At 41.9% G+C, this 22,386-nt stretch overlaps 1 protein-coding gene across 1 annotated transcript in view; it reads left to right on the forward strand.

The window, feature by feature from the left end:
• Window positions 1-22,386, forward strand: part of ULK4 (unc-51 like kinase 4) — a 195,042-nt gene that overhangs the window by 27,669 nt on the left and 144,987 nt on the right. Inside the window, exons 14-17 of the mRNA XM_081346237.1 lie at window positions 6,100-6,160; window positions 11,444-11,625; window positions 15,097-15,143; window positions 16,635-16,713. Of these exons, the coding sequence (XP_081202363.1) occupies window positions 6,100-6,160; window positions 11,444-11,625; window positions 15,097-15,143; window positions 16,635-16,713 (369 nt within the window). The remainder of the gene's footprint in view (window positions 1-6,099; window positions 6,161-11,443; window positions 11,626-15,096; window positions 15,144-16,634; window positions 16,714-22,386) is intronic.

Here is a 22,386-nt window from a genome sequence, read left to right on the forward strand (position 1 = left end):
GTTACATGATTGTGGGATGCAGCTAACAGCCATAAAGATGGGCCATTTGCTAAGTCCCTAAAATGCGATGACATGACTGTGCATGTTGTGGGTCAGGAGTAGCCATTGGAACTTTGAATACAGATCGTAAGTAGCCCTGAAGAGGTTTGTCAGAACTTTGATTGGTTCTAAGCAATCATTCATAATTTGAGAAATACCTGTGTATTATTCTGTTTAGGATATTTATTTTCTGTGAATTTTTGGTTTATCTTTGATGTTTATTGCATCTCTATAGGCTCAGTTATTGTATACTTGATGCTTCAACTCTGGACTATTCCATCACACTTCGTGATACAGTATTCTTTACAGTTTTTTACAGTGGATTTGCAGGCACTATATGTGATTTTATTGGCACTGTACATTTTCTCCCCTCTGTCATTGTTATTTTACATGTGTCTAAAATTGAAAAGGAATTTTTATATTCTTTTTTCATCTTTACTTAATGAAATTTGATTTAGATGTACTCTGGTGTTGATTCAAATCCCAAAGGAGGAGAGTATTTTCCCAGTTACAAACCTCAAAAGTGTTAATTTAATTTAATTTAATTTAATATTTGCATTTGTATACCGCCCTTTCCCTGAGGACTCAGGGCGGTTTACAGGGAATTAAAAATCAAAACATACAAAAGTTAAAACCAATTTAAAAAGCATTAAATTCACCCTGGACATTAAAAACCCCGGTTAAAATTTTCCCCTCAGCCTGGGCCCGAGAGCTCAAAGAGCCAGGTCTTCAGGCCCCGGCGGAATGATCGGAGGTCGGGAGCAGTCCTCAGCTCTACTGGCAGCTGGTTCCAGAGGGCAGGCGCTCCCACTGAGAAGGCCCTATCCCTGGGTGTCACCCGCCGGCAATCTCTCACCGGCGGAACCCTGAGCAGACCCTCCCTGTGGGAGCGCACTGGGCGAAGGGCGTTTGATGCCGGCAGCAGGTGTTCCCTCAAATAACCCGGACCCAGGCCATGTAGGGCTTTATAGGTGATAACCAGCACCTTGAATTTCACCCGGAGGGCAACCGGAAGCCAATGCAGCTCGCGGAGTAGAGGTGTTACATGGGAGTATCGGGAAACCCCCATTACAACTCGCGCGGCCGCATTCTGCACCAGTTGAAGCCTCCGAGTGGTCTTCAAGGGCAGCCCCATGTAGAGAGCGTTACAGTAGTCCAAACGGGAGGTCACAAGCGCATGAGTGACTGTGCGTAGGGCGTCTCGGTCCAGATAGGGACGCAACTGGCGCACCAGGCGAACCTGTGCAAAAGCCCCCCTGGTCACGGCTCCTATGTGATCTTCAAAATTGAGCCGTGAATCCAGGAGGACGCCCAAGTTGCGAGCCCTATCAACGGGGGGTAACACCTCACCCCCCATCATTAGAGGTGGAATAACTTGGTTAACCCGAGACGCCGATATGCACAGCCACTCAGTCTTGGCGGGATTGAGACGAAGCCTGTTTCTCCCCATCCAGACCTGGACCGCCTCCAGGCACCGGGACATCACGGAGAGGGCATCACTGGGTTGGTTCGGGGTGGAAAGAAAAAGTTGGGTATCATCAGCGTACTGGTGATACCCCACCCCAAAACCACGAATGATCTCGCCCAGCGGCTTCATGTAGATGTTGAACAGGAGGGGCGAGAGAACCGACCCCTGAGGGACTCCACAAATGAGAGACCTCGGGGCGGATCTCTGCCCTCCTGTCAACACCGACTGCGAGCGGCCCTGGAGGTAGGAGGAGAACCACCGTAGGACGGTGCCTCCCACTCCCAACCCCCTGAGACGCCGCAGCAGGATACCATGGTCGATGGTATCGAAAGCCGCTGAGAGATCTAATAGGACCAGGACAGAGGAGCAACCCCTGTCCCTAGCCCTCCAGAGATCATTCACCAGCGCGACCAATGCCGTCTCCGTGCTGTGTCCGGGCCTGAAGCCCGATTGGTACGGGTCCAGATAATCAGTTTCCTCCAGGAACAGAGGGAGCTGATGCGCCACCACACTCTCAACAACCTTCGCCAGGAAGCGAAGGTTGGAGACTGGACGATAGTTGTTTAAAACAGCCGGGTCCAAAGCAGGCTTCTTGAGGAGGGGTCTCACCACCGCCTCCTTCAAGGCGGCAGGGAAGACACCCTCCTTCAAAGAAGCAGTTATAACTGCATGGAACCAGCCTCGTGTTCCCTCCCGAGCCGCATAAGCTAGCCAGGAGGGGCACGGATCCAACAAACAGGTGGTGGAGCTCAGTCTCCCCATGATCCTGTCCACATCATCAGGGGAAACAGGGTCGAACTCAGTCCAGATAACGTGCTCAAGACCGCCTGATTCCTCCACATCAGACTCTGCCCAGTCAGAGTCCAAGCCGGTCCGGATCCGAGCGATTTTGTCCGTCAGATGATGACTAAACTCCTCGGCTCGTCCCTGCAAGGGATCCTCCCTCACCTCCTGGTTAAGGAGGGAGCGAGTCACCCTAAACAGGGCGGCCGGGCGATTATCTGCGGACGCGATAAGGGCGGCAAAGTAGTTAGACTTCGCCGTCCTTATCGCCGCAAGATAAGACCTTATGAAGGTTCTTAACTGCAATCGGTCGGATTCGGATCGGCTGGATCTCCAACCGCTCTCTAGACCTCGTCTCCGACGCTTCATCTCCCGGAGCTCCACAGAGAACCATGGAGCCCAACGGGATCTGCGCCGAGTCAGAGGTCGCATGGGTACAACACAGTCGAGTGCCCTGGTGGCAGCCGTTTCCCAGGCCTCCACCAGAGCATCGACTGGGCTGTGGGTAAGGGTGATAGGTATCGGCCCAAGCGCCCTCTGGAACCGATCCGGGTCCATTAGGCGCCTGGGGTGGAACCACCTGGTCGGTTCCGCCGCCCAGCGGCGGGGGATGGCATGACGGAAAACCAGCCTCAGGAGGTGATGATCTGACCATGACAGAGGGGTGATGGACGGAGAACCCCCTCCCAGATCATCCAACCACTGTCCAGACAGGAACACCAGGTCGAGAGTATGATCCCCCTCGTGAGTAGGGCCCTCAATAACCTGGGTCAGGCCCATGGCTGTCATGGAAGCCATGAACTCCCGAGCTAACTCCGACGACCCCCCCAGTGATGGCAGGTTGAAGTCACCCAGGACTATAAGCCTGGGGAACTCCACCGCCAACCCTGAGAGGGTGTCGAGCAGCTCAGGCAGGGCTGTTGCCACACAGCTGGGCGCCAGGTATGTGAGCACAAGCCCAACTGAACCCGAGGACCACATCTCAAGAGGAGGGATTCACTCCCGGCCATCTGGACAATGGTGGCCTCCCGGGGACACAAAGTCTCCCGAATAACCACTGCCACCCCACCACCCCTGCCCTGAGCCCGTGGCTGGTGCAGCACCCGGAAACCTGGCGGGCATAACTCGGTGAGAGGCACCCCTCCCTCCGAACCCAACCAAGTTTCCGTGATGCACGCTAGATCCGCACATTCCTCCTCGATCAGATCACGGATGAGGGGAGCTTTGTTAACTACGGATCTAGCGTTAAAATAGACCAACCTGAGCTCAGGGGCCTGATCACCCTCATCCCCGGGTAGGAGGGTGCTAACCGGAGGGTCGGAGCGCGCCACCGCTCGGAGATAGCGGGGGCGCGATCCCAGATGTTGATATGGCCCTCCGCGCAAACACCTGCTGCCATACCCTATCGCCGTGGGGATTCGATGCCCCACCCCCACATTCCCAGCGCCAGCAGCCACCTCCCCCGACCCCATCCCGTCGGGACCTCTAACAGGTCCAGACTGAGTGCCGGTTACAGATTCCTTCCCCACCCTCCCCTTCCTCCCCCTCCCTAACCTCTTAAAATAACCGGCTAAGAATCTTATCAGGGGCCTCTTAGCGCGTCTTAACTCGAGGCCCCTGTCCAAGCCCAACCACCTCTCGGAGTCCCAAAGCTTGGACCCGTCATTAAGGGGAGTATGGAAACAGGCGACAGGTCGCGCCCATGAGGCAGGAACCGCCCTAAGGGCATACAAATCCGCTTCGGAATAACGATAGATCATATTGCGCTCGAATAGTCTCTCAGGGCCGATGTTACAAATATATCCAGAGGATCGCCCGTTGATGGTACATAGATGGAGAAAGAAAAAGTCCAGTGGGCGTATCTCTCAATCTGCAAAGCCATCTCAGCTCTCACCTGAGATGGAAATCCAAAAGACAACCTCAGCCGTCCTCTCACTCCGGCTGAGGCATCTGACTGGAGCAGAGAGAGAAAAAGGGGATCCTGAGCCAGGCCCACCCCAACTGGTCTCTCACACCAGTGAGGCGGACGCTGACCAGTCCAAAACCGTCCTCCCACCACGGTTCGGTCCCGTCCACATTGGACTATCAATAGGGAGATCTTAATTCCCATCAGGTACGGAGCCAGTCATAACGCCTGCCTGGCAGCAAAAAAGTAAAGGACAGGGAGGCCAAGCCTCTGTTGATCCTCACACCGCCAATCAGCGCCGTCAGTCAATGCCCGTCCGCCAGTCCAAACCATCTCCAACGGAGGAAAGAGGTAGTCCCAGCAGCTATATTGAATAAAAAAAGTTCGCTAGCATGTCCGCCGAGGCCGATGACCAGGCCCACAGTCTGCAACCACCATCCGGGAGGAGAGGAGGCTCCGCACCGCAGAAAACGGTGCCAGCCAGCCAATGGTAGTAGAAGAATCTCCGTCCGGTGGGATCATCGCCGCTGCCCCTCCAACAACAGAGGGTATCCACGACGAGCAAGCAGAGGAAGGAAGACAGGCAAGGCGTCCCGGGCTTCCCGGTGCTGTAATAGTGCTCGGCGCCATAACGGAGCTTAGCAGGTCGGCAGGAAATTCTCAGCGCTGCTCATTCAAATCGGCAGACCGCTGGTTGGGGGGGGCTCGGCGTCACGAAAAGCAGCGCCCAGCAGCTGTTCCAACCATCCCCAATTCCCAAAGCTGCCTCAGCCCGCGAGCAGATGGAAACAAAGCAGACGCCCGAGCTTCACGACGTGGCAGCGCTCAGCGCCATGATGAGGCTCAGCAAGTCGACAGACAGTTCTCGGCACCGCTCGCTAGAATCCACAAGACGCTGTTTCGGAGGGGGGGGGCTCAGCGCTACAGAGAGCAGCGCTTAGCAGCTGTTTTAAAAACCCCCGAGTCCCGGAGTAGCCACAGCCAACAGCAGCACGAAGTCGCCTCGGCCAGCAGCAGATGAAAAAGCAGGGCTGACATCTCGGGTTTCACAGCGTAGCAGCGTTCGGCGCCATCATGGGCCGGCAGGTTGACAGGCGGCAGATGTCAAAAGCCGCTAGCTCGAAGGGGGGGGGATCAGCGCCGCAGAAAAACAGCGCCCAGCAGCTGTTTTTCGACCCCCCACCCCCAGAATCGCCTCGACATACCGTGGGCTTCCCCGAGCTAAATCCTTTGCAGCCCTCAAAGAGCGCCCGAAGCCTAAGTTGCGGCCGTCGCCATCTTGGGCAGGAAAAAAAAAAAAAAAAAGAGCAAAGAGGTGACAAGTATTTCCTTTTCATAATCTTTTTTTTCTTATAGCAAATCACTTAGGTTGTGAAATTCCTATTTTTCCTCATATACAGGTGTTGGGTAAATGCCAGGTAAACATGTCCTCCTGTGAAGTAGGTGGTGGTAGTAACTATCCAGCAGCTACAAACCTCAAAAGTGTAAGAGCAAAGAGGTGACAAGTATTTTCTTTTCATAATCTTTTTTTTCTTATAGCAAATCACCTAGGTTGTGAAATTCCTATTTTTCCTCATATACAGGTGTTGGGTAAATGCCAGGTAAACATGTCCTCCTGTGAAGTAGGTGGTGGTAGTAACTATCCAGCAGCTACACAAAGGCAGGAAGTAGGCTAAATGGATATACTCAAATGGGCTTCTAGGAAAGGAGGTTTAAGACATCTAGACTCTTATCCTATGGGTTCAGCTTTGTGTTACAATGTGTTTCTGGTTTTATAATTAACATAATAACTATTCATTTGTTTATTATTGTTCAAGGTACTATAACTGAGAGGAGGCATATATATGTTCTCTTCTCTGTGAGATACCCAAAGTTGCCTTAAATCAGTTTCTTTTTTTTTCAGATAGTAAAACAAACACCATTGAAATTCGACACAAAAAATTTACATATACCAGCGTATACAGGTATAGTATAGTTGAATAAAGGTAATTTGAGCTATTATTTCTTGTTATCAAGGAACACTTTTGCATACATTGGACACTACTAATTTTGTCTACTTCTGACTTCATGGATACTACTATATAAATGCATGCTGAATTAGAAATTGAGAGCAGTTCATGATTTAAATATTAAGTGAATGAATTTATGACATACATGTTCCTGCAGCATATTATTGGATTGCAGCATTACGTCTGATTCAGTAAATGGTTAATAAAAATAGCTCTATTCTGTATAAGAATAGCTTGATGAATCAGGCCAAGTGCCACCTTAAGGCAATGTTTGAAGCTTACAATCATCAACCAGCTCCATTGTTCCTTTGCAGCTGGAAAGCTGCTGTCCCCAATCCAAGGTAATGTTGGATCGTTAGTAGACAACCTATTACTCATTGAGTTATTCCTTCAAATACATTCATGAGTGCAGAGGGAGTGGCTGAGATTGCATGGGTGCTGGAGACTTACCCAAACAACCCGTGGCTTCCCTGCAAGATTTCTCATTGACTTTTTCCCTGCAAGCTTCCTATGAAAGAAGTTGTAATTCCAAACATGCTACTATGCTCCCATCAGCTGTGGTCATATGATCCTCACTGACTTTTTTCCTGTGAGTTTTCCCATTACTTGTGGAATGATGTAAGGATGAATGAGGATCATGTGACTGTGGCAGCATGGCAACATCACTCAACAGCAGCAACACCATAGTGGCATTGAAATAGCAAGAACTTTCCAGAATTTCATTCCTACAAGAATAATGGGCCCCAATATTCTGTAAGTAACCCCATTTGAGTATCTTGGTTGAAAACATTTTGCTCTATGATGCATAATTTTGATCAGTTAAAGGTTGCAAATAGGAGAACTCTAGTAGTATATAGATGTGATTTGATTTGAATATATCAAAATGGCTCTGAAAAAATAGATTGTCTAAAAGATTGAATAGAATATAAGGAATTAGCAAGAGATGTTGGAGCCTTAATTACAAATTCAGGGGATCATAGAGATATATTTAAAATGTCTTTTTTGTAACTTCAACAGGAGCACCTGATAGTTAGGGCTTTCAAACCGTCAATGTTGATTCTTACCAACCACATAGATCGTGATTATCTATGATAGCAGTCTATTTCTAACAATCTGTCTCTAATCTGTCTCCAATGAGGCGTCCATAGTAGTTGTAATGGTCCATCCATCTTGCTGATAGTCATCTTCTCTTTCCTTCCACAATTCCCTCCTTTATCACTTATCCTCATTTGTATAATGTGTTCAAAGAAGGATAATTTGAGCCTGGTCATTTGAATTAGTTTCTTGGTTGATTTGTTTGATTATCTATTTGCTTTTTTTCTTGGCTTCCACAATATTCTCAGGAGTCTTCACAACATCAGAGTTCTTCCTAGTACGCTTTTTTTGAAGTCCAATTTTTATTTCCATAGAGTTTAACAAGGAATACCATGACTTGCATAATTGTGATCTTTGTTGTATAGAACATTACAGATCTAAGTATCTTTTCCAAGGATATAATGGAAGCTCTGCTGAGAGCTAATCTACAGCATGTTTCTTGATGTCTTTTCCTTTATTGTTAGAATAATCCTAAAAGCCTAGAACAGTGATGGTGAACCCTACTTATTTATCGCTGGGTGCCGGGTGGTACGTTCCAGTACCGCCTTGAGCCCCGTGTTCTCACAGCCTGCAGTGGTTTGTTGCCAAGGCCGTGTTGGTGGAGCCGGTGCCCTCCAAACGGAGAAAGTGGATGTCCCGCCAGGCCTGATGCCTCCGCTAGCAGCACGAGCCTTACGGTTCCTCTGCTCACTCTGATGGGGAAATAGTCCTGGAAGTATCATCAGATGGCCCAGGCCGAGCAGCACCCCCTGTGAGACGGTGTCTCCCAGTCCAAGTAGAGCCAGACCACGTAGCCAAGCGCCAGCAGCCAGCCATACCTGAGCAGCAGCACTGGGCTATGAGAGAGGCAGCGGGTGACCGTTTCCTCTGCCTCACCAGCCCCCGAGCAGCGGCAGCTGTGGCACTCTGAACGTGCTCAGGAGCCCACTGCTCTAGCTGCTCCCGCCCATGGATAACCACAACTGAGAGTAAGTGGCAGCGCCCTGCAGGGCTGGAGCAGTTGGGGTTTGCGAAGGCAGGCCCACACAAAGCAAGGCAAGCTGCCACCCGCAAGAGCCAAGCCGGGCACTGTAACTGCCTGCCCGCCCCCGCCTTAGGCTACCTTCGCAGCCATTGGCCCGCCGCCCCAAACTGGCCATAACCGCCAGCCAGTGCTGCCTCTCCTGTGAACTCCCCTGTGGCTGGGACACAGCCAAGTTTGCCGTCGGCGGCACCCTCCAATCCTCACCCAGCTCCAGGAAGGAGAAGACCCACTGGAGGACAATGGCCATTTGGAGGTGCAAATGCAGGGCGAACTGCAACCACATGGCCAGTGCAACGGGGTTAGGCTCCTACAGGTTGCCTGCCAAGCACAGCTGCAGCTTATTACAGAGGGACAAGGTCCTCCGTGAGGTCCCACCCTGTCTGCCTGTAAGCGAGGCGCAGCTGCACTGCTGGGGGAGGGGGCGCTTCCCCGATGGCAGCTCCAGGCTGGCTGTCCTTAGGTCAGTGATGGCAAACTTTTAGAGACCACATATGCTGGGGCAATGGCCCGTGCCCACAGAGAGGGCTCTGCATGCTACCTCTGGCACGGGTGCCATAGGTTTGCCACCATTGGCCTGGAAGCTATTCATCTCTTTGATATTTTCATTGTCTATTACAAGGTTTATTGTTGTAACTGTTGTCATTAATTTATACACGTACTCCAATTTTTAACTTTTATAATAGAACTTGTAGATCCTTTGCATCTTCAGTATTAGAGCAGTATCATAAGTATAGCACAAGTTATTGATTTTACTTCCTCCAATTTTAAAGCCATGCTTATCTTTTTCTAATCTAGTGGATATAAAAAGTCTACATGCCCCTTCAGAATTTTTTTCACCTTTAATATAACATATAAGCTGTACAATTCAGTTGAAAAACAAACTGAAATCTTTTAGAGAAAAAAGTAACAATAAAAATGTACAATAATATGGTTACATAAGTGTGCATATCGTTAAACAATACTTTGTTTAAACACCTTTTGATTTTATGATAATTTTTGGTCTTTTGGATAGAAACCTGTCAGCATGGCACCTTTTGCCTTAGGAATCTTTGCCCATTCTTCCTTGCAAAAGTGCACCAACACTGTCAAATTGAGAGAGTATCTCCTGTGCACTGCCCTCTTCAGGTCACCCCACAGATTTTCATTTGGACTCAGGTCAGGGCTTTGGCTGGGCCTCCCCAAAACTTGGGTTTGTTGAGAGGTACCGTGTTGAAAGGTGAATTTCCTCTTCATCTTTTAACATTTAAACTGAAGAAAAGCAGCCCGAAAGCATAATGCTGGCATTACCATGCTTCACTTTGAGTATGGCGTACTTTTGGCTATGCTTTTTGGAATTATAACCATCCTTGCTGTCATCAGACTAGAATACATTTCCCCACATACTTGGATGTTTTTCTTTGTAAGAAAAGGCTTCCATTCTTGCCATCATATCCTAAGCCCAGGCATATAAAGAATATGGGAGATCGTTGTCAACTGTAGAACACAACCAGTATTTGCCATAAATTCCTGTAGTTCCTTTAATGTATGCCTCTTGGCAGCCCCTTGGACAACTTTATGTCTTGTTTTTTCATCAATTGTCTTGTTTTTTCATCAATTTCGGAGTGACATCTTAGTAATGTCGCTGTTGTGCCACATTTTCTCCACTTGTTGATAATTTGTGTTCACTATGTTCCATGGTATATCCAAGACCTGGAAATTATTTTGTACGCTTCTGAGTCATATCTTCCAGTGGCATGGTGACCTAGTAGTGAAGACGCTCACTTCTTACTCAGAAGGTTGAAAGTTCAATCCTAGGTAGTGGCAAATGTTTTTCTCTCCTAGAGTGCAAGGAAAAAAATCTGCTATGAACTCCATGTGACCTCAGGAAAGGCATCTGGCCAGTAAATACTCAATTCCATCCTGTGACCTCAACTGTGCCTTGAATTAAGAGATTACAGGGTTGTGGAAATGGAGTTTTTAAATACCAATACAAAGATAATTTGTGCTTTAGGGGAAACAATTTGTTTTTATAGATAAAGATTTTGTCATATAGAAGTTAAGATATTGCACTCATATATCTCTAATAAATGACTTGTGAAATAAAAGAATTATAGTTAGGTGCTTCATAATATACTAAATATCAAGCTAGATTGGAATATTAAGTGAACATTCAACAAATGAATATAATTCATACTCAGGTAGATTAAAATATTTCTATGCTTCTCTTACCTAGTGGAATAAGTTAAATTAACTGAAGTGAGATTCTCCTTGAAATCTGAAGAGTTATGCTATGAGTAAGCCAACAAATACTGTAATTTATAACTTTGTCAAACCTTTAAGTAATATATAACTGAAACAATGGTGCTGTTGAGTGATGTTGCCATGCTGCCACAGTCACATGATCCTCATTCATCCTTACATCATTCCACAAGTAATGGGAAAACTCACAGGAAAAAAGTCAGTGAGGATCATATGACCACAGCTGATGGGAGCATAGTAGCATGTTTGGAATTACAACTTCTTTCATAGGAAGCTTGCAGGGAAAAAGTCAATGAGAAATCTTGCAGGGAAGCCACGGGTTGTTTGGGTAAGTCTCCAGCACCCATGCAATCTCAGCCACTCCCTCTGCACTCATGAATGTATTTGAAGGAATAACTCAATGAGTAATAGGTTGTCTACTAATGATCCAACATTACATTAAATTTTTTGGTGTGGCCATGATTAATAAACCATCAGTAGCTTGCTTTGCCAGGTTTTCAGTGTCAGTTAAACCAGCTACTCTTACTTGTTCCAATCAGAGCGAACCAAAGAAAATATACCTGTAATTTCTTTTATATTTATCTGGTTTGTTTTGGCTAAAGCTAGGCAGAATTTCAGTTGAAAACATGGGAAACAACAGCTAACTTTCAGATGGAGCAGATTAGTACTGTTAGGTTTATTTGTCAGTAAACTCACTTCTGTAACATAGAAACATGGTCAGCCAATCTCAATGTATACATGGTTGTACTTTGACAATAAAGGTTCATTCATTCATTCAACATTAAATATTAAATGTTAAAAATAAAAAATATACTATTGCAATTGACAAAATATAATTGATATGTGGTCTTAAACTGTTCTTGATTTATTTTTCTGTTCAGCTGAGAAACTGATAATTCTGGAACAAACAGAATGGAATGACTTTATGCAACAAGTGTTTCATTTGATCAGCTCTCCAGAGAAAACTACAGGAACCACCAGAATTAAACTGAATTTATTGTGCTATCTCTGCAGTGTTCTTAGCTATAATGAAGTAGCAACAAGATTAATTGACACCCAGCTGGTAAGCTTTAGGATCAATAGCCAACAAGTTGGTATAAAATGTAATACAGCTATAGCTATTACACTAATGCTTTTTTCTTGCATTGTAAGAAAATGTTTAACTACATAATTATATACTGCTGCTGCTGCTGCTGCTGCTACTACTACTAGAATTGGAAGGGACCTTGGAGGTTTTCTAATCTAAGTATAATATAGATAAATATTCACAGAAGTGGAAGGACTAATCTGAAAACATTTGCTCATATTGTTACTTGTTCCTGAATCTGATCTCAACTTACTGAGTGCATTAAAACCTGAGTATAGCATAGTTATTGAGAACAACTAATAACAATTCCTTTAAGTATGTAGGGGTTTGGGTAAAATCATTACTGGTTATTGTATTTGAAAACTGATTTCTTATTGTCTATAGAGATTCTCAGTCATTCAGTCTTGGTTGTCTCAAAGGTAGCTTTTCAAGAGGAAATTGGACTTTCTTTGTTTTTCCTTCCTCATCCTAGAAGCTTCTTCAGTTCAAAGAGCTGGAGAAGCTTCTGGAATGATTTCCAAGAAGAATGGAAGAGTTTCAAAAAGTCTCAAGAAGTTGAAGAGTTCCAAGAAGTTCAAAGAGCTAAAGAAGATTCTTGGATGAGAAGCAAAATGTTTTCAAGGAAAAACAAAGAAAGTCCAGTTGCTTCTTGAAAAAGCACCTTTGATTTCTTACTGTTTTTCATGGATAGTTTCCTTAATTCATTAAAAATGTAAAGCATCCTTGCATTACATAATTCTGTTTCATATGAAAGAGACCAACGGCTCATATAACCCAATGTTATATGTGGAGTAGTGATGATTCTTCTGATTGCTCACTTTAAAAACTAGGCCTATTGCAATCTGCACCCAATTGGTTAAAATGTACAGTAGTCCACAAAAATATGATTTCTGTTTTGTTTTTAACTTTTGTATTGTATTGACGTTTTTAAATACCTTGTAAACCGCCCTGAGTCCTACAGGAAAAGGGCGGTATATAAATTCAATAAACTTAAACTTAAACTTAATCCAACTCCCTGCTTAGGCAGGAAACCTATTACCATTTCAGGCAAATGGCTGTCCAGTCTCTTATTAAAAACTTCCAGTGTTGGAGCATTCACAATTTCTGGAGGCAGATTATTCCGCTGATTAATTGTTCTGTCAGGAAATTTCTCCTTAGTTCTAGGTTGCTTCTCTCCTTGATTAGTTTCCATCTGTTGCTTCTTGTCTTGCCTTCAGGTGCTTTGGAGAATAGCTTCACTACCCCTTCTTTGTGGCAACCCCTGAGATATTGGACCACTGCTGTCATGTCTTTCTCTTCATTAAACTAGATATACCCAATTCCAGCAATCGTTCCTTATATTTTTTTAGCCTCCAGTCCCATAATCATCTTTGCTGCTCTTCGCTGTACTTTTTCTAGAGTCTAAACATCTTTTTTACATTATGGTGACTGAAACTGGATGCAGTATTCCAAGTGTGGACTTACTAAGATGTTATAAAGTGGTATAAACACTTCACATGATCTTGATTCTATCCTTCTATTAATGCAGCCTAACACTGTGTTGGCTTTTTTGGCAGCTGCAGCACATTGCTGGCTCATATGTAAGTGATTGTCCACTAGGACTCTGAGATCCCTCTCACAGTTGCAAGATACCACCTATATTGTACCTGTGCATTTGGTTTTTCTTGCTTAAAAGTAGAACCTTACTTTTTTCACCATTGAATTTCATTTTGTTAAGATAGCGCTCAATGTTCAAGTCTGTCAAGATCCTCCTGTATCTTAAGCCTATCTTCTGGAGCATTGGCTATTCCTGCCAGCTTGGTGTCATCTGTAAATTTGATGAGTTCCCCATCTATCCCCTCATCAGAATTATTGATGAAGATGTTGAAGGGTACTAGGCCCAGAACAGAGCCCTAGGGCACTCTACTACTCACTTCCCTCCATGTAGATGAAGTTCCATTGAGCACTACACGTTGAGTACGGCTGGTCAGCCAACTACCAATCCATCTAATGGCAATCCTGTCTAACCCATATTTTTCATCTTATCAAGTAGTAGGTTGTGGTCTACTTTTAAAAATAAATTATAAATAATTAAACATTATAGTTTATATCACATTCTTCTCTCCAGAGGACACTCACTCAGATTCATATTTTCCTGAAAAAAAATTAATATAGTAGCACTTATCTCTGTAAATATTTATAAGCAAGAAACTAATATTTAGAAAAGATAAAACAAAGAAATATTTTGAATATGTTTCTAAATATTCTAAAATATTACATATACTATCTGAATGAGATGTACATTATGAAATAATACGTTACGGAAGAATCAGAAATGCTAAAATAGGTTAATGCTATTCTGAATGGCTTGTGCTTAAACTGCTTTGTCAAATAAAAAGTATTGTACTTAAAATTCTTGGAAAAAAATTCATCTGGGACAACTATAAACCTACTACAGGTATATTAGTGAAGAAAACAAGTTTGTGGATAAACATTACAAGTAATCCTTGTTTAGCAACTGCCTTGGATAACAATCATTCTCAATTGATTAACTTTGTGACCAGTGCCCATATTTATAACCTCCTGTCTGTCTCTTTCTTTCAGCCCCATGTTCACCCTTATAGCCACTCAGTATGTGTGGACCTGTGTCTGTCATAGATTTTTTTCTTCTTCCACCCATCTCAAAGAATGGAAAGATAGTCTAAACAAGCTATTGCTTCCTGAGCTGCTTTTCTCCGCCCATTGTGCAGCATTTCCCTAAAATGTGCTAATTGCAAGTCTGCTATGTGGACTTCATTAATTCATTGGGACCCTCCTCATACCTGAAAACAGAAAAGAGCCTAATCAGTTTCACAGTAAGGGCTATTTTTTGCGTCCTAAGTGGCTGGTGGCTTGCCACTGCAAGTGCACTACACAAACAGCCAGGAGTAGCATATTCCTTTGATGTGTATTTCCCATTGCATGCCTGTTTACTTTCTTGTTATTCCTTCCTCTCCAATGAATGTAAACACAAACATCAATTATTTTCTTCTTAATATCCCTGAGTCAGAGTGGTCATTCCAAAGGGTCTTTAACCAGGCTTCGATGTGAATAAATTCCTAGAAATCTTCCCAGCAGTTCGGGCTCACCAGCTGTTTGGAGTCATATCCTTCTGATGCTGTAAAGCAAAGAAAAGCTGAAGTGAAATTGTAAGCAGAGTGGCAATTTTGCATGGTTTTTCACTTAGCAGCCACTTTGTTTGATGACTGAATTGTCAGTTCAGTTGTGGTTGCTAAAGGAGAAATGCCGGTCCATTTATGCACACCTCCGTCCCTCTTCTATCCAGCAGCTGCTGGGAATTAGTATTTAAAACTGTAAACACAAATGGGCACCTGTCATTTTTGCAGAGTTTTAGCAAGTAAAAACTTTAGAGCTATTACATTTGGTTGTAATTTATTTTTCATGACAAAAATGATATTTGTTTTTTAGTTTCCTATACTGATTCAACAATTGCGGATAGCTTCAAATTGGGATGTGTAAGTAAAAAAAGTCTCTATAAACAAACTATAAACTAGAGCCAGTGTTATTGTTTATTAAAAGAATGAACTATAAAATCTCTGGAGACATGATATGAAAAACCATGTATATGTATTCCTTTCTGTCAGTCCCTGAATTCAAACAAGTTGGTAGTTAAGTTCAAAATGGCATATATCAGTTTAGGGTTTTTGCATGTGTCTTATTTGTTAGAGCAGTAGGATCTTCTGGAATTAGGTTACCGAATAATGATATTTATTGTTGGAAAGGCTACTGTTTTCAATATTTTCTAATTTCTGTGGTTTGGTTGATAACAACTGTATCAACTTACAACCGTAATGGAGACTTCTCTTTATGGTAGTAAGTTATGACAGTCATCAAGCAGGTCACAAATGTGACCAAACTAAGTTTATGACTTTTTTCAGTGGTTGTTAAGCAAACCCGTTGTTTGCTATGGCACAGTTTTGCCCAAAATCAGAAGTAAATGCTGGTTTTCAACAAAACATTATAAAATGCAATCACGTGATCATGGGATGCTGCAGATGATTGTAATTGTGGGCTGGTGGTTGAGTGCCTGAACTGTGGTCATATGACAGTCTATCCACCTCTGGCCATTGAAATTTCAGAACCATGCAGCAAGTAACCCCAAGGAGGGCCATTGTAACTTTGATTGGTTGCTATGCGACTACTCATAAATTGAGGATTACCTATACAGTCTTCCAGCTTGTTGTTTTGGAAAAGGATATTTCTTACAGCAGATATTTGGATCAGATAATTTGAGCATCCATTTCCTTTTGGCATTGGCTGGCTAGCTTGCTACAAAGAATAGATTTGTTCTTGATCTTATTCAGAAGATGCTTATATTCTTAATGGATAGTAAACAAGGAGAATCACATCTGGGAATTGTATGAGCTATAATCTTCTAGAAAAATTGTAGTAAGGGCTGTAAAAATATCATTGTTTATTAAAAATAGTCAAATAAAGCAATATAGCTGAAAGAAAAATAAGACTATATTAATACCTTATGCTAATGTGACATTGTATTCATGACCACTGTAGGGGAGCAATGTGTTAATATCGAGTGGGAACAAAAGAAAGGGAAAAATGAAAACAGTATTACTCTTTTTCTCTGAGAAATTATCTGTAGGGTGCTAGAAGTATATCTTTTGTATTTTAAAGTAGAGGCAGTAGTAAAACATTTGTAAGAAATGCATTCTTTATCTGATATTAGATTCAAAATCAGATATTCAGGAAATGTTAATTTTCAAGGATCTAAAAGAAATATTTAATCTTGGGTTTAATAATAATACATTTTAAAAGATAATTTGGATGAGATATCCAGTGAAAATATGAACATACAATTAAGTTCAATTTACAGTTTAGTAGTTTTTAATAATGAACTTAAATATTCTTGTATGTAGGTTTGGGTAGATTTTAAATATTGCATTAAATGAGTTTGTGAGTTTCATAAAGTTTATCTCTTTTGATTACAGACGTGCTAGATCAGCCCGAGCAATTGGCTTACTGGCATTGCATACATCTGAACTTAAAGAAAATGTTCCAATTCTTGAGGTATTTTACAGAATTTGCTGTATATTTTAAATCTGGTAATTTGTTATTACATTTATATCTCTTTTCTGTAAGGAACTAATTGGCACATAGAGGTGCTTGGTGTAGTGGTTAAGGTCCTGGTCTAGGAGATTGTGAGTTACTGTCTTGTTTTAAGCATAAAAGCTGACATTGGTCCACTCATTCTCTCTCAGCCCATCCCATTTATAGGGTTGTTGTGGGGAAAGTAGGAGGACTATTCCTGGTAATCCTCGATGTATGACCACAATTAGGACCAGATATCCCATTGTTAATCAAGGAGATTATTAAATGAGTTAAGAGCAGTTTTCCTATTTTTGGCATGATTGTTAGGTGAATCACTGCAGTTGTTAAGTGAATCACATGATTGTTAAACAAATCCAGTTTCCCATATTGACCAGATTTGTACACTTTGGTAGAAGGTTCACTACATTTTAAGGCATGCTATTACTAGTAGAAAAGTAGATTTGACCTGATGGATGAATGTTGTTCAGAGAAGTAAAAATGGCTGTGTCTAAATGTGCTTTTTCTTACTTCTTTATATTTAAGGAGGTTTTGTATGTCAGAAGAAATATAAAATGATACTGAATAAGTAGATTTGAGGTCTTTAACTGGTTATACAAGAAGAATTAGAGTAAAAAGCAGGAAGGTGCTGAATAAAAATAATCTGAATCCAAAAGTAACTTGTATGAAATAAACGTATTGAGACATTCTGGTCATATGAATGAAGATGGAATTGCAAAAAAATATGAAGAACATCAATGTTATTCATTATATCTCTCTATATCTTTCTCCTTCTATACTTCCCCCATCTCATCCCTTTAATTTCTTAATTTGTTATTTGTTACTCCTTTTCTTTGATCCATATAATGTTACTTGATATGAAAAAGGATACTGAATATGTATGTGTCAATTTGTTGCAATTTTATATTTACACTTTGTAAATTTTCTAAAAGTCCATTTATCATATAAGTATTAGCTACACACTTTTTACTGATTTGTAGTTTATCAATTGGGATTACTGTATCAGCAGTCTTGAGTAACCAAACTTTGATGACAAAAAAGTAAAAAAAGCATCATCAGTGAAAATAAATGTTTCTCTTTTATTAGTTTTCTTATTTAATTATTTAATTTAATTTGATTAATCAGATATTGACAAATTACCCTTAGGAATGTTAATATTATAAAAAGTAATTTAACAGCATGAGATATGATCACATAATCAAATCAAATCCAAATGTGTATTACTATGGCCGTAGTCTAGAAGTCAAATATAACAGGTATAAAGATAGAAATAAAAATATATTATAAAATGAAAAGTAAAAAGCAGAAATTAATGTAATTTTAGTTACAACAGAAGGTGGATATTACATGCAAAAAGAGCAAACTTGAGCAACCCTGGAAGATGCAGCTGAATCCTGGTTGGGCAGAAGAAATGTCAGCTAAAAAATCATACTCTCTACTTGAGAATGTCATTAGGATGGGGTGGATGAAAATAATGCAATATTTCCTTTAAAGTTACCAGAAAAAGAGCATATGGCTCCAATAAGCTACTGAGGCATCTCCACTAGAGCGAATGCATAAATATTGGGGGATATATTTGTAGCATCCCAGCAAAAAAGCAGACGATAATCATCTATCCTGGCAAGAGTAAAGCCTTGTCAAAGTTTCACAATAGTGGAAGAATGATGGGAAGCTGGCACACATATTTGGAAAAAAAAAATCAAGACAAGCTGGAAGTTAAGAAACCAGGCTGGAATTGATCTGCAAGTCATTATCCCAGATATGTTACAGGTTGCACTAAACCTCTATTATTAAAAAAGCTAATTACCAGAACCAAGAAGGAATCTTAGAAGATGCAGCTGAGCTCCCCATTCCTGTGTCACAACTTGCTTTTTTTTATTTTAAATTGGGCTTAAAGACAGTCTTTTGCTCTATACAATTGAAATGGATTGAAAGATTTGTTAAATTGGAAAGCATTTAGCACAAGAAGGGGGGGGGGGCTTTGATATAGTATATATAAATCTCATATAGAGGAAGTTGGAAAAGTCTGATGACGTCTTAACAGGGGAGCCTGAATGGAAAGATAATACATTGATATTATATTATTACCTCCTCAGGAAAATGTGGGCTGATTTACTAATGAAACTGAAGGAGGCGTTTGGAAGACCAGCCCGATCTTTTGCTAATCTGAAAGATCGTTTATTCCAACCCCCCCCCCCCAATTCATTATGACAACAGGAAATTATTGTGCCTAGGGTTGTTCTTAGGAACATAATATTTGTATTGTCCGTCGATGGGTCAGACACGACTTCGCAGCTGACAACAACAACAACGTACTGTGCCTAGTGTTGTGCCTAAAAACTTAATATTTGCTTTAGGATCCAGCAGACAAGTTAGGAAAGATCAAAACTTATATTTTTTTGAAGTTTTGTAGATCTAATTCTTCTTACTCCTCCTCTGAATATCACAAATTCAAAGACAAAAAACACTTTCCTTTAAGGTTCTAGTCACCTTCATTTCTTCAACCAATTCCTTCCTGTTGGTGATCATTAGATCCAGCTTAACAGATTCCCTCCTTTCTTTTACCTTCCTGACCATCAACAAGAAAAGATAAGTATTTGTTTGACCTCTGATTCTTGGCAGAATTAAATTCTTAGAAGATACCAAGATAAATGAAGTCATTATTATTATTGCATGTCTCTTTGAAAGAATAGTTATTTGATGCAGAGAGGTCTTATCCATAGTTTTTCTCTGTCATATTATTCTTTTTAATAAAATCCCACAACAGTAGCATATGTGTCAATAGGTTTCAATAGAGTCTTGGTAACCTCTTCGTCATATCCTGTATTTCACCAACCAGAAGAGAACTAGATTTTCCCACTAGGTTATTTTGAATCTACACAGTTTCCTCAGTTGTCCTTAGAAAGAAATTACCACGATATCTATTTTTTTTGTCAAACTAGTTCTTGGGTTTCTTTAATCCAAGAGAGTTCATGTGTCTTCTACAGTGTTGTTAGAACATAGAATCATATGGTTGGAAAGGACCTTGAAGGTCTTTTTGCCCAACCTGCTGCTCAAGGCAGGAGACCTTATACCAGGGGTGTCAAACGGCTGGCCCACGAGCCGATTACATCATACAGAGGCCGTGCCCACCGCAGCTGCAGCAATGCAAAAAAAGTCAGGATACGTTGCGACATGCTTACATGACGTGGCAAGTTTGACACCCATGCCTTATACCAGACATGTCAAACACAAGGCCCGGGGGCCGGATCCGGCCCACGAAGTGGTTTCATGTGGCCCGCGAAGCCATCCTGGAAACAGTGAGGGAACGGCACCCACTGCCTTGGCCCTGGCCTAGAGACCCTCTTTCCACCAGAGACCCTCAGATCTGTCCCACTCCTGCCCAGGCCCCCATAGGCACCCTTGATGCGAACAATGTAGAGCTGGCCACGCCCACCCAGTAGGCCATACGCATTCTAGCCACGCCCACCCAGTAGCCCATGCCCACCCTGGCCATACCCACCCGGCCCCCTGAGGGCAACCGCAATGCTGATGTGGCCCTCAATGAAATTGAGTTTGACACCCCTGCCTTATACCATCCCACTCAAACTGAAAGCAGGTCAAATTTAATTCAAATTTGAATTCAAGCCAAATTGAAGCCATGGAAATTAGTCTACCGCAGGAGTGGGCAGACCTATACCCATCCAGGTTCAGCTAGATTGCAAAACCATCTGAGATTATTGACTAACTACATATAAATACAGAAAAGCAAAAATGGAGCAAGAGAAAGGGAGGGAGGAGGACAAAAATTTTATGCAATATGATTTGTTGAAATTACTGTTAATTGTCTTCAAGAAAATCTGGTACCAGTTCCATAAGGACCAAATGCCTCTGAATCTTCTTCTTTTTTTCATATTTTCCACTATTAGAAGAGTATTTTTCTATTCTTTAGTGCTGCCTTTAGTTCTCTGCCCTGATCAGGAATCTCTAATTTTCTCTGACACTTTCTATGCAGTAGCTTTGTCCTCAAGTTGTTTCACTTTTTTCCTGCAGTATGTGTACTTTGGATTTTCTTCAGGAAGGAAGACAATAATTGCGTAATTATGCTTCTCTTATTGTCCATATTGTTTGAAACTTTCTCTGGCAACCTTCCTAGCTATGTTTTCAAACAGGCCTTTAATCTTTGCTCACTCTAACTTCAAGCTACCAAAAGCTGCCTTTCTGCATGGAGCAAGCCAGGATTGAAAGAAAGTGAAAACAAAAGAGAAGGGGGAGGCAAAAAAAAGTGTCTCTTGAAATCATCCACCAAATTACCTTGCCAAACTCTTATTTGCTCTGTTTGCTCACTCACATAATAATCTGTTATTAGGTACAGTACTCTAACATGCTTAATGATGTGTTATAGTATGAAAAGTTTTCTAAATTGTTTGCTACATGGACATATGTATATCAATTAGTTATTAGAACATGTATTAATTGTGTGTGTTTGTGTGTTTGTGTTTGTGTAAAATATCCAATAGAATTGATATGTTACATATTTGGCCAATATCTGAGATCTTTTATTCAAACTTTCCCTGCCATCTTTTGTTATGGAATGGTTATTCTTAAACATATTGTGGAACAGTCTGCCTATCCATGGCCATTCTTAGGGGAGTACATACTTTCCAGATTTTTATTAATCTAGGAAGCTCCTCTCACTGGGTTGTTACTAATGGCCATCATAAAACACGGAGAAATTGTAGATAGTGTCTTTGAAACATTTTCTCTACACCAGCCTAAATTTTCCTAAGTACATTTTTAAAATTAAAAAAAAAATCTGAACAAGATAAGAAACACATAGCTTACTTTAAAAAAAGAGAAACAACATAAAATAACAGAAAGACAAATTGATACATATTTTTTTATATTTACTTATTCATCTTGGATAGTTTTACCAAACAAGGGCAATATAAAAATCCTCCCAATTTTCCTTATGTTTTATAAATCCCAGCCAGTGTTGTGCATAAATTCTAGACTACTTAGGTATTGGTAGACATTTAGCTTTCTTGATCCTGATTATTGCAAATTAGATGAAGGTCTCCCTATTCTGTTTGTTGTATATGAGAAAACAGGAATAAGAAATTATTAGTTTAAAGTTAAATCTACATGTAGTATCTTAGATTCAGTTCTGAAACAGCATATTATCCTTTTTTAATTAAATCAAAATTAAGGACCTGTCTCAACTAGGTCTCCCAAGAAAGCAGAACTCTTGAAACAGGCATTGTTTCAAAAGGAACTTTTATTGAGAGTGATAGCAGTAGAGCACGAACAATTACATCAAAAGGCTCATTCAGGTCTCCACCCCCCAGTGTCCAACCATCTATTTAAAATCCAGCCAATCTATAGGTGCTAGGTTGTTTTGGGAACCTAGTGATTTAGCGCCCATCTCAAGGTCTCTCTTAGTTTTGTTTCCCAATGATCCCAGGCTCTATTGAGTGGAGATAAGGCAGATGTTTTCAGACCACATTCCTTTCTCATGAAGGGAGGACATTTCAAAGAGCCAGGCAAATACATTCCCCAAGCAAGCAATTCCCCACCACCACCAGAATGGCAGACCCTGAAAAGGAATACACAGGCAAAGCAATAAAACAAAGGGAAATACAATGGAGGGATCTG

The sequence above is a fragment of the Vipera berus genome, assembly GCF_964194415.1.
Source record: "Vipera berus genome assembly, chromosome: Z".
Lineage (NCBI taxonomy): Eukaryota > Metazoa > Chordata > Lepidosauria > Squamata > Viperidae > Vipera > Vipera berus.